General features: G+C 41.6%; 1 protein-coding gene across 1 annotated transcript; it reads right to left on the bottom strand.

Moving 5' to 3' along the window:
- Positions 1-333: 333 nt before the first annotated feature.
- GJA10 (gap junction protein alpha 10) lies at positions 334-2,016 on the bottom strand. The gene has a single exon (XM_053460304.1). It carries the CDS (start codon positions 1,996-1,998, stop codon positions 334-336), a length of 1,665 nt encoding a protein of 554 aa, XP_053316279.1. The 5' UTR covers positions 1,999-2,016.
- Between the last annotated feature and the right edge of the window lie 11,254 nt (positions 2,017-13,270).

Raw genomic sequence — 13,270 nt, 5'->3', positions numbered from 1 at the left:
GGCATTATCACACATAAAATGACATGTGAAACCAATATGTGTTTTAATTTATGGTATTCCATAAAATGTCAGTGTTATTCAGTGGCTCTAAACCATGATACAATAAGAAAATAATGTATTCATGGTCTGTCAAACCAAAGAATGCATACTAATTTTAATAGCAAAGTTAGGGAACCTGAACTTTTTTGTGAATAACTTAGATTTTGACTTTTTTGCTGTGATTAATAATCTAGTTCTCCTAACCTGCCTTCTTTTAGCAACATTATTTTTTCCTCTTATGTACAGCAAGTCATGGGAATTCACAGGAGGACATTACCACGTGTTAGCCTGGAACTACACCAGCAGCCTGTAAAGAGGGTTAGCCTTTGACTGCCTGCCTTTACTTGCCATTGACATTCTGCGCCCGGATGGTGGAGGAGGAGTGATGCTTGGACTTTCCTCTCGCTTTCTTGACTCAGAGCCTGAACCATTCCTTGAGTCAGAACTCTCTGGGTCACTGGCCAGCCTGCTCTCGGACAGCCCCCTGGAAGTGGAACTGACTTTCCTGTGGCCACTGTCTGCAGAGTCACTGCGATCCTCAGCAAAGTCCTTGCAACTGCTAACCCTACTGTACTTGCGCAAGGCAGAAGGAAGCTCCATGTGACTGGAATGAAGGCAGGATCTCAGGGGGTGGACTGGACCATGCCGAGCCTGGTCTAAAGACTGCTGGCTCTTTAGGCAGCCCTTGGATCCCAGGCAGTTCCTGTTGTACTGTGATTTCTTATGGGAATCCTCACTGCTGGAGGACAGGTTCCTCTTTTGTACATTGGAAGGGTGTGGTTGATCTCCCATGTGCTGATCAGGGGGACTCCTGTTTAATACCTGTCCATGGTACTGATCAATGTGGTTACTCATCCTGTGGCATTCTACATACCTTGACTCTTGTTTATTAATCTGTCCACTGTGCTGGTCCATGTTAATATGATCTCCACTCCTCCTATGCTTGTCGGGGACCATGATTTTTCCATACTGGGTTTGGTCATTGATCATCTGCACTTCCTTAAAGCTCTGTGTAGGTGGCAGATAAGCTGGCAGCCCAACTGAGTCCATTTGCTGGTCAGGTAGCAGCTTGTAGCCACTTGAAGACATAGGGATCATCTTGTTTGGTGAAGAATTACTCATGATGCAAACCTGTTGCACTGAGTTTTTCTTTGACTTGCAAATGCTTATTTCATCCTCTGTCACATCAGACATGTGCTTCTTGTATAACCCCTTTCTTAACTTTTTGATTCCCAAATGGAATATTTCTAAGATATTTAGGAACAGAGATACCGCTGCTATACTGTGCATAAACACCATAAAAATAGTCTTCTCTGTTGGCCTGGACACAAAACAGTCCACCGTGTTAGGACATGGCAAACGTGCACACTTATACAGGGGATCCAGTTGAAATCCATACAATAGATATTGGCCTATCATAAAGCCAACTTCCACCACAGATCTGGTTAAGATATGCAGAACATATGTCCGTAACAGTGAGCCCCTTAGAGGTGCCTTGTTTACTTTTTTTTGTTCCTCTAACTTTCGGAGTTCTCTTTCCAGTCTCCTATGTTCATCAATCAGAGTGTCTAGCTCCTCCAGCTCTGCCTTGATTTGTGCTCGCTTCTTCTGTCTCTCCTTTTCCAATGCTCTTAGTCTGTAAAGAGCATGTCCCATGTAGACTAGAGACGGAGAGGACACAAATATTATCTGTAACACCCAGTACCGTATAAGTGAGATGGGGAACGCTTGATCATAGCACACATTCTTGCAGCCTGGCTGATCTGTGTTGCATATAAAGTCATCCTGTTCATCATCCCACACATCTTCAGCTGCCACTCCAAGAACAAGCATCCGGAATATAAAGAGAATGGTGAGCCAGATCTTACCAACAATGGTGGAGTGAATGTGAACTTCTTCAAGAATACTGCCCAGCAAATTCCAGTCCCCCATCTTCAAACTATCATTTCTGCAACACATGACATCAAATAGATACCAGTACCCACATTAACAAGAATAATCTTTACAGTGAGAGCAGGGTAATATTGGGAAACACTTCTTTGTATTATTATTGACACGTGTAGCACCAACAGATTTGAATAAAAGGGAGGGGTTCTAACTTGTGACATAATGCTAAAAATCTCTGCATACATAAAAATAAAATGTTTAAAATGAATAGCTGCATTTCTAGATTGTACTTTAAATTTAAGTAATGTAGGTGTACTCACCTTTGCAGAGAAGAGCTTAGCCCTTTGTCAATGGCTCATTGTTGATGAATGCTGAAGCTGGTACAAATGTTAGCAGAAAGTCTTGGTGAATAAAAACCGATGTCTGGCAGACCATTATTCATAGTTCTGGGAAACTGCTATTGATGAAGCAAAACATAAACCTAATTGATTGTGCAGTCACAGTGAATAGCCTCCAGCTATCATTTGTTGGAATCACTGAGGTCGGAGTCTCTCACCCAGACCATCAGTTCCGTTGCTGTGCTTGTCCATAGTTACTTTTATGTAACTTTTAGGTACAGTCTCAGCTAATATAACAATACCCTCCTGTCCAAGTATATTTGATCAAACACAGGAATCCCACTTTACAGGGACAGACAATATTTAGATAGAAATCTTTGATTTTCCACTTGATGCCTTCCTGTACGTGTCAGCAGTAAGTAATCAATCGGACATGTCCGATTTCATGCTTGTTCGCACCATGTGTTATGTAGAGCAGTGTGGGTTGGAGGCAAGAGTGTTTAGTCCATATGGTTTCCTTTTTATATGCAGTTTTAATTATAGATGAATTATTTATAGACATACAGACTATAGAATAGAGTATATTTTATCATTAACACAGATTGCCTCCAGCATGTTCATGATGAAACAGAGATTTCCTATACAATGTCATTATGAGAACTGGTAAACATATTCTGCATCTAATTATACCATATATTGGTTGGAAAGAAAAGTCAACATGACTGGTTTTATAAATCTACTTGAATGTGTTCTCAAGCATAAAGTTTTATGTGGGTGCCTCTTCCTCTTTTCCTAGAGTGAATTACTTGCAGTAAACGCATTGTTTGCTACAGCAGGATATCAGACACTATTGGGACCGCAAAATACTCAATAGGATGCCAGCCGAACTTGACATCATTATGACACCAGGATCATCATAATTCTCTGGTACTGGTGATCATTTTCATACCAAATACACCTCTATCAGTTGGCAAAACATCACTTTAAAATCACTCCTGTTTTGACTATATGGTCATGCCTGCATGGCATGGCAGGACATTGCAGAAATAGTGATGTCATATATGATGGGGTTCAAAGTTATGTACGCATCATATTGTGAACACATATAGGGGTCTTGTTTGACAGTGACATATACCAGGAGCAGTAAAGTTTGGCAAAGGCTGATAGAATTAGTCCGTGGAAAGGGTTAAAATACCAGCATTTGAAATACCCTGGGGTGTCTGTTTTTCAAAAATATATGGTTTGATTGGGGTAAATTGCATTGGCCGGATTCAAAGAGACCCGAAATAGCACATGAGGCAGAATGACCAGATTTCGGGGGAAAAATGGTTTTTGAAATAGCAAAACAGTACGTTGCCCAATTATTGCCCAATAACTTGCAGAAAAAAGCAAAAAAACATAAAAACATTGGTATTTCTAAACTTAGGACAAATAGTAGAATCTATTTAGCAGGTTTTTTTCATTAGTTTTTGCAGATGAGTAAAAGAATTTTCAAATAAAAGTGAGAAAAAGTCCTTTTTTTAACAAAAAATCACCATATTTTCAAATGTTTTTATAGTAAATTATATGATTAAAATAATGGTATCTAATGCACAAAATGAGAAAAAACTAAATTACGGCTAAACAGGAACACTCAAAAATGTTATCTGCAAAATGGGACAAAGGCTCTTATAAGATGAAAAGATAACATTATGAACCGCATGAGGCTTACGGCCCACCGCGATAAAAACACATAAGGATGTTCTTTGTGTGTCAATGGAAATAGCTAATTAATTAAATAACTATTTTGTAGGATGTGTCACCGATATGATCGGAAAAACACAATAATTACGATCATGGTGCTGTTCCCATTACTGACAACGATACTGACCCTATTTATTACCCCTGACCAAACACCTTACAGAATTTGAATTTGCACCGGTTTCAGTAAAAATAGAAGCACATTTCTTCAACCAATGTCTGCTGGACCTTCTTCCATCGTTGCTACTTATTACTGCCTGCCCCCAGCAGGGGATGCCTGGGGGGCAAGTCTAGTCAAGTAGCCCGTTGCACCACCAAATCGGCCCACCATCCATACCCATCTTTTCCTGATTTTCTAATGCATTTTGATGTAATGTGATGGGATTGGGAATACTTCAGTACACTAAAAAATAAGTCACCATACATGGGAGGCCAAAAGCCACAATTTAGTGCCACTAATCCTTTTTTAATGAAAGATGCAGATTGAAATAGAGTAAATAACATGAAACCTTTACTTTTCCTCTCACTGATTTCAGGGACTAGAATGTTTTGTCCAGTGAAGTGACTACAAGTTCGAGACATAGTTCAATTTATTCTTACAGAAAGTAAAGTGCAAGGAAACAGATGACTAAATACACACACCCACCAGCATGGGTGTAGGAACCCCTAAAATCTGGGGGGGTTCTCTCCATCAGATACCTCTTTTCTCACTTTCCCTTACCCCACTTTCTCCCCATCTTGTTTTGCAAACAAGTACAATAATATATATATATATTTATACTGGTAAAATAATGTATGTTTAATACATTAAAAAACAGCTAATCTTTGTAACAAAAACCTTTTTTAAATATTGAAAACTTGGACCCTAGACATTTCCTTGGGCCCTGCTCCACGCTCCCTAGTATGCAATCACTCCCTCCGCTGCTGCATCAAAAAATATTTGCCACACTGACTGCAGATCAGGGGAAGCCTGTGAGAGTCAGTGCAGTCTTCCCTCCTTCTGACCCTACTGTGACATTGAGAGATCCTCTCCCCCTGTAATCATCCCCAGAGTCCCTTTGTCCCTCATTCACTAAGCCACGCCTCTCTTTTACTTACTCCCTGTAGTTATGGTATAGATCAAATAAACAACACACGTAAACAGCACGTGCATGTATATATCAACTGAATTAGACATACAAACCCTGTGTTTGCAGGTATACATAAATAATGTATGGAAATATGGCATAGCAGCTATAGATCAACAGAATAACACACAAACCCAGCTTTGCAGGTACATATCAACTGGAAATCGCAAAACAACTCAGCATTAAAGGTATAGCTTAACCCCCTAAATTACAGGCACACCCCAAAGCCATCACAGGATGCACACCCCAAAGCCAGTGTGTCCACACTGCCCACATAGAACCTGACCAGCACTCAGATAACATTAACAAATTACAGCTCAGAGTGAGCCAACTTTGTCCCCAAACAGACCAGCGTGAGCCATATTTGTTCCCAAACAGCCTGCCCTGGCACCAGTACAGGCTCTGCAACATCGACACCCAAACACACACACCAGGACAGGCTCTGCCACATAGACAGCCAAACACACAGACACCAGGAAAGGCTCTGCCACACCGACACCCAGACACACACACCAGGACAGGCTCTGCCACACAGACAGCCAAACACACAGACACCAGGACAGGCTCTGCCACACCGACACCCAAACATACACACCAGGACAGGCTTTGCCACAGACACCCAAATAAATATGTGTTGATCTACACAAAGCATCATAAAATGCTTTCCACACTGGTTTGCTGTTTCTTTGTTTTTTCCCCCTTGTGCATTGATGCCCCAGCCCCCCCTTTGGTTTTAATGTATTCCCCCCACACCCTTGTGTATTGCCCCATGTGGATTTGTGCCCCCAGCCAGCCCCCTTTGTGCATTATGCCCCTTTGTGCATAACACCCTTGTGTATTGATTTATGTGATGTCCCCAGCCAGCCCCCTCCCTTGTGTATTGATGCCTCCCTATGTGTATTCCCCCCAGCCACCCACACCCCTTTGTATATTGATTTATGTGGTGCCTCAACCACCCTTTTGTGTACTTATACCACCTAGCCACCCCCTTTTTGTATTCAGTTGTTGTCCTAAGGCAGCCATCCCTTTGAATATGGGTCCCCTTACACCTATTTCCCCAACTATTGTTTTATTTTTTTAATACCATATTTGCTCGATTATAAGATGACCCTGATCATAAGACGATGCCCCAAATTTTGAATAGTAATTTGGGAAAAAAGAAACCCCCTATATGCCACTCTGCCTCACTGATATTCCCTTTAACCCCTATATGCCACTCTGCCTCCCAGATATTCTTTTTAACCCCCTCATATGCCACTCTTACCCTCCCCTGACCTACCAGTGCTTCCCTAGACTTCTCTCCATGCTTCAGATTGCTTGGTGTGTAGTGGTGGCAGCCGGAGGAGGTCTGTGCAATGCGTGCAGACAACCTCTGCTGCTGCTGCTGCCGGCACTTCCGCTGAGGCTTCTATGAATGAGCACCGGAAGGTCATGCGACACTGGCCCACCGTCATTGAAGCCCCGGCAGAGGCGGAGGTTGTCTGGGCGCATCGCACAGACCTCCACTGGCTGCTGGAGAGGAGGATCCAGGTCCCGTGTAGTGCTGTGGGGAATCTGGATCTTAGTCTTGTAGTCAGACTTCTATTTGAGGTCTGATTAGAAGACAACCTAAAATATAAGACAATGGTTATTTTTTAGAGCATTTGCTCTGAAAAAAAACCCTGTCTTATAATCGAGCAAATACGGTACTTACATTTTTTGCTGCCTTCCTTCCCTGCTGCTGTCCTCTTCTAGCTGTCACGAGGAACTGTGGCTGGACATAAAAGAAAATAGTGCAATAAAAAACATAAAAGAAAATACAGTAGACAATACAGTAGACTCAGAATTATCCATCCCCAATAATTGTTGCACTCACAAAGGAAAAAATAGCATTGGCTCTCAAAGCATGTAGCCAGGACCTCCAAATATATGATAGCCATTCCACTTAGAAAAGAGAGAAAGCGCCAGTTAATAGACACACAATTTTCAACCCTTTAATAAATAAATATCCATTAGGACTCTTCAGTTTGTCCAATAACTAAACCTGTCCAGGAGAATTAATCTATGGATACATTTATAAGACACGCACTGATAAAGCCATTATGGCTTATTAACCCCCAAAGGAAATTTGTACCCTTTGTGACCGAGGCTGTTTCTGCAGTATTCGTGTTAAGATGTCATTTTATGTATTTGGTTTTTTTTCAGGACAAGAAGGGCTTTCTTTAGATACCATTATTTTGATCATATCTATGACAAACTGGAAACGCCCTGCTATTTTAACTTTAATTTGAAAGCGTTTTCTTCAAAATGTAAATAACATTTTGGTGATTTTTATACACAGATTGCAAATCAAATATAAATATACTAAGACAGCTGGGCTACTGTGTCAAAATGGTCACGAAAGTAAGCTGTATTTTGGCTCAAGGATTTTCAGGGATTGTAGAAAGTCTACTTGTCGGGAGGTCAACATTCGCACCAGAAATTGGTTCACGGATAGTCTACCCTTTATGACAGCTGTTCGTTTCTTCTATCGCTGGGCCAAGGAATAGACATTAATCAAGTGGAGTGGGGATGAATTGGGCATGAATAAGAACACAACCGTCCACTGGAACAGCTACATGAGAGAAGTCTGCGCTAACTACCTCATCAAACTACCAAAACAGAAGATTGGAGGCGAAGGATTAATTGTTGAAATGGACAAGGGCTTGACGAGTGTTTTCTCAGCAATGAGTATTTGGAGGAATTTGTCGGGAGACTTGCAAGTGCTTCTTGGTCAAAGTTATCGATCGCAGTGCAGCAACCTTAATAACAGCAATTTTGGAAAATATTGAAACGGGTTCTATCATTTACTCAGATAATTGGGGTGCCTACAAGACCAAGGAATTGGAAAAGGTTGGAATTGAGCATTTAAAGTCAATCATTGCAACAATTTCATTGATCTGGACACTGCCATTCAGAAGCAGACCATTGAGCGAATGTGGGAATTGGCCAAATGGCACAACAAACAACAAAGGAGAGGGCATGTCATCATTTGAAGTCACATTTGGCCAAATTCATGTGGAGGCAGCACGTGGGACACAAGGGTTATTTCAAATTGTGGTATTTTAACTCTTTCCATGCACTAATTCTATCACCAGCCTTTGTCAAAGTTTGTTGTAGTTTTTTTTTGTCACCCCCCCCCACACACACATTGTATTCAAGGTATGAATTTACAACCCCTGCGATATGTCACTGAAAAACAATACCCCAATATGTGCTCAGCAACATCTCCTGAGTACAGGGATACCACCCTCTCAGAGAAAGAGAGGTGCAGAAATGTGTCTCTTTCTGTGAATCTATCTGCAATATTGGGGCTTCTTAGCTAAAGAGCGAAGTCATGGGGACAGCCTCTCACCTGTTCGGGGGAGCAGGTATGCCTGGAAGCTCCGTCTTTTAGCGGAAGTGCACCAGAAGTTAAGACTGAACAAACGGTGACAAGCGAAAAACAGAGCAAGAAGATACAAGAGAAGAAGAGAAGCCACATGAAAGAAGACTGGGGCACAGAAATAGTCTGCACATAATAACATTAAAATATCTAAAAATATCTAAACCCTGATAATACACCACACCCCTTTAAGTTCACCTAGACCGGTTTCTCTTATCTTTTGACCCACATATCAAATTTGTCCTCTAGCACTCGTACACGCACACAGTGAAGGAAAAAAGTGATTCCCTGCTGATTTTGTACGTTTGACCACTGACAAAGACATCAGTCTATAATTTTAATGGTAGGTTTATTTGAACAGTGAGAGACCAAAAATCCAGAATACCACATTTCAAATAAATAAGTATTTCATGAGAACGGTGAGGAATCAGCCTAGAACTACACAGGAGGATCTTGTCAATGATCTCAAGGCATCTGGGACCATAGTCACCAAGAAAACAATCGGTAACACGCTACAGGACTGAAGGACTGAAATCCTGCAGTGCACGCAAGGTCCCCCTGCTCAAGAAAGCACATGTAGAGGCACTGCTAACAGCAATCACACTCCTATCAAGCCAAGGCAGCCAGTACATGCTGGAACCTGGGGATGAAAGGAGTGTGAGTACAGCCTCCCTATGCCATGCTACCACCACCACCCCTTACACATCCATGCTATCACACACTCATTCACAAACATTTAAATACTCATTCATTCCATTTATCACACATACTTGCTCAAAAACCCTCCCCCACCCCCTTACCTGAACTGCAGATCTCTCACTCTAAGGCTTCTGCAGGGGCCCGGCTGTGCAAGCAACTTCTCTGGCCCCGCCCCCAGAGGAAGGAGGGGGGAGGCAGAGTTATGTGACACTCTTCTAGCTTCCTGTTCTCCTGCCGCTGGTAGAAGAGAAGCTGCTCGCGACCAAAGCACCGGTAAGCAGCCTGGCCCCAGCGGAGGTCTGATTAGAAGACAACCTCGATTATAAAGACGAGGGGTATTTTTCAGAGCATTTGCTCTGAAAAAAACCTCGTCTTATAACCGAGCAAATACGGTATTTCCCATAGTGTAACAAAAGGATGAGCATATTTTTTGTAGAAGCATAGTGTGACTGTAAATCAAATGACGGAAATAGACTTTTAGGCTGTATGTACAGGGGTACAAGGGAGTCTACTCTTTTGTTAACGAAACCAAGACCAAAAACACACTCCTGGATCTGTTTGCATGTATTTAATCATGTCTTTGTATAGTTTATCTGCTATATCTAATGCTGCATAAAATTTCTGCTTGGCCCCTTTGCAAAGTGTAAGGGTCTATTCACTAAAGTAGGGCTGAAACAACTTATCGATAAAATCGATAATAATCGATAATGAAAATCGTTCTCAACGATTTTCATTATCGATTAATCGGATCGATTTTTATCGATTATAAAAAGAGGTTTTTTTCAGAGCAAATGCTCTGAAAAACTCCTCTCCTCATATAATCCGACCTCAAACAGAGATCGGATTATAACACCGGAATCCAGTTCCCCCGCTACGCTGCAGGGGACCTGGATTCCCCTCACTGTCGGCCGGTCTCTCACTTCCATCTCTCTCCCCCTCCCATCTGCCTCCTCCCCCCTCCCATACATCACTCTGCCTCTCTACCCGGCCCCGTTACTGACAGGCACTTTCCCTGCAGCTTCATAGAAGCCTCAGTGTAAGTGAAGGTGAGTAACGGAGTCTGTCTGTGCGATCCAGACCCGCTCTCTGTCAGCCGGCGAGGGTCTGCATCGCACAGACAGTCTCCGTTACTGCCCTTCACTTACACTGTGGCTTCTATGAAGCTGCAGTGAAAGTGCCTTCAGTAACTGAGCCGGGTAGAGAGGCAGAGCGGTGTATGGGAGGGGGGGAGGAGTCAGAGGGGTGTATGGGAGCCACCCTCCAATACACCACTCTGGCTCCTCCCCCTCTCATACGTCACTCTGCCTCTCTACCCGGCTCCCTGGTGTCTTGTCAGAAACGGAGGTTCACAGGAGGCAGAGTGGAGTATGGGAGGGGGGAGGAGGCAGAGTGGAGTATGGGAAGGGGGAGGAGCCAAAGTGATGTATGGGAAAGGGAGGAGGCAGAGTGGAGTATGGGAGGAGCCAGAGTGGAGTATGGGAGGGGGAGGAGCCAGAGTGGTGTATGGGAGGGGGAGGAGCCAGAGTGGTGTATGAGAGGAGGCAGAGTGGAGTATGGGAGGGGGAGGAGCCAAAGTGATGTATGGGAGGGGAGGAGGCAGAGTGGTATATGGGAGGGGGAGGAGGCAAAGTGATGTATGGGAGGGGAGGAGCCAAAGTGATGTACAGGCGGGGGAGGAGGCAGAGTGGTGTATGGGAGGGGGGAGGAGGCAGAGTGGTGTATGGGAGGGGGGAGGAGGCAGAGTGGTGTATGGGAGGGGGAGGAGCCAGAGTGGTGTATGGGTGAGTTATAGTGGTGTATGGGGGGTATTATGAATTTTTAGGGCATATAGGGGGTATAAGGCATATGGATATTAGGCATATCAGGGGGGCATAAACATATCTGGGGCTAAAAGGTATATCAGGGGGCTCAGTGGCATATAGGGGGTATAAGACATATCGATATTAGGCATATCAGGGGGGGCATAAAACAAATCTGGGGGTAAAAGGTATATCAGGGGGCTCAGTTGCATATCACTGGCATATAAAGAGTATAAGGCATATCAGGGGGCACAGTGGAATCTGGCAAATAAGAGGTATAAGGCATATATGGGGGCAGAGTGGCAAGCTGGAGGTCTGATGTGCATAACTGGGGGCAGTTTGGTAAATAAAAAAATTTAAACAAGGCTTTTTTCTCAGTTTTTATTAAATATGAAAAATAGTTAACATATGAATTAATATTTACTAATAACTTTGTATTAAAACCTAGTTTGAGAAACACTGTGTTTGGGTTCTTGTAGCTTTTATTATTATGTCAGTAAAATAAGAAGGTGAATAGAGAGAGGCCATTGCAATAAAGAGATGAAAGTGTAAATTGTACGTTTTTTATTGCAATTTTTCTTCAATTTAAAATAATGTATTTTTTTTATCCGATTAATCGTCAAAATAATCGGCCAACTAATCGATTATTAAAATAATCGTTAGTTGCAGCCCTACACTAAAGATGGAGTTGGCAGGGGAGTTATCTAGACAGGTAATGTTTTTTTCTCCTTAATATGACATGAAATGCATATTGTACTATAAAAGGCCCACATTGTCATGATAAATCTACGATTTTAGGCATCTAAAGAATATATTTGAACAACAGGTTTTCTAAAGGCACATTTAGATAAATGAAGACATAACAAGTAACACAAAACGGGAAAAAAAACCCCCACACATTTTGAGAAGCCCAAAACAATTTTATAAGTTTTTTACATATTATTTCAATTGCATTTAAACAAGATGTTTATACAAAATAAATCCCTCCTATATTTTACATCTTAAAAAAGGTTGTCTTACATATTATACAAAAGCTTGCAAATAAAGCCAATCTGTACACCAGTATGCATTAATAAAACAATACAAGTTATTTTTTTACAGTACAAAGGGTGTCCAAAGTAATTATTTCTCCAAGCTCTTTTTTGGTTTTATATTGTGTGTAATTCTAGCGACAAAAGAAAAGGCGAGTCTTTAAAACCAGGTTGATTATATAAAATTTAATTTCTTTGCCTCACTAATGTGAAAACTACACCTTTAAGCAAGTCAGAGGTTGTTTTCTGCTACACAATACATCAAAACAAACTGACCTAGGTCCACTAAAACTGTATATCAAATGACCCTATTTTAGGCAGACACTGACTCATAACATGGAGACAAAGCAACATAACATGTATAACTTAACCGTCACGTACATAAACAAAAACAAATCAAATACATATGGGCAGGTGATGTTCCATCTAATCAAATGAATATAATGTTTTCAAAATCATTTGGCCAGAAGCCTTCGCGATTTTCAACAACTTCCCACAGACATTTTTTTATTATTGTATTTTACCCAATAACTGAACACATATTGTAATGAAAGTGTCTTATGCATAGGGTATGTGATAGCAAATTTCCACATGAATACAAGTTTTAGGCTCAAATCCTCCCCCCGTCTTGTATGTATGTGTTGACAAAAGACTAATAGTCGGGGGAACTTATCTTAAATAAATACAAACAAAAAAAAAAAAACCATGCAACACTGAAAAAACATACACAGTATGTCTGTATTAATCTTCTACCATCAAACAGATAACAGATGTAAAGTTATGTTTTCTTATACAAAATAGCTACTGCAATGCCATACGCACAGTTCGACACATGTGATGTAGTATTTAGAGGATCCAAGAAGAACACAAGCAGTACTGTTAAAGAATGAATGAATCAACATATATCATATCATTCACTACACAGGGGACATCTGGTAAGCAATAACAACTTATATTCCAGAACTGAATGTTGACCATGCTTACAGAACAAATAATAAATAGCAGTGTCCCGAAATATACAGTAACAGTCTACAGCTTATGCAAGGTCAAGAACCAAAAGGAACATGAGTGTGTGTGAGTTATTGGAAATACATGATGCTGAAAAGCAGAATAAAAGAAAGGGTTGATTTTGTTTGGACGTACAAGTGAAGAACAATGCTTTGCTCCCCTTAGTGAAACTGGAAACAAAGGAAAGTACATATCAAGA

Source organism: Spea bombifrons, chromosome 3 (assembly GCF_027358695.1).
Source record: "Spea bombifrons isolate aSpeBom1 chromosome 3, aSpeBom1.2.pri, whole genome shotgun sequence".
NCBI lineage: Eukaryota > Metazoa > Chordata > Amphibia > Anura > Pelobatidae > Spea > Spea bombifrons.
This window is presented reverse-complemented; position numbering and strand designations above follow the sequence as displayed.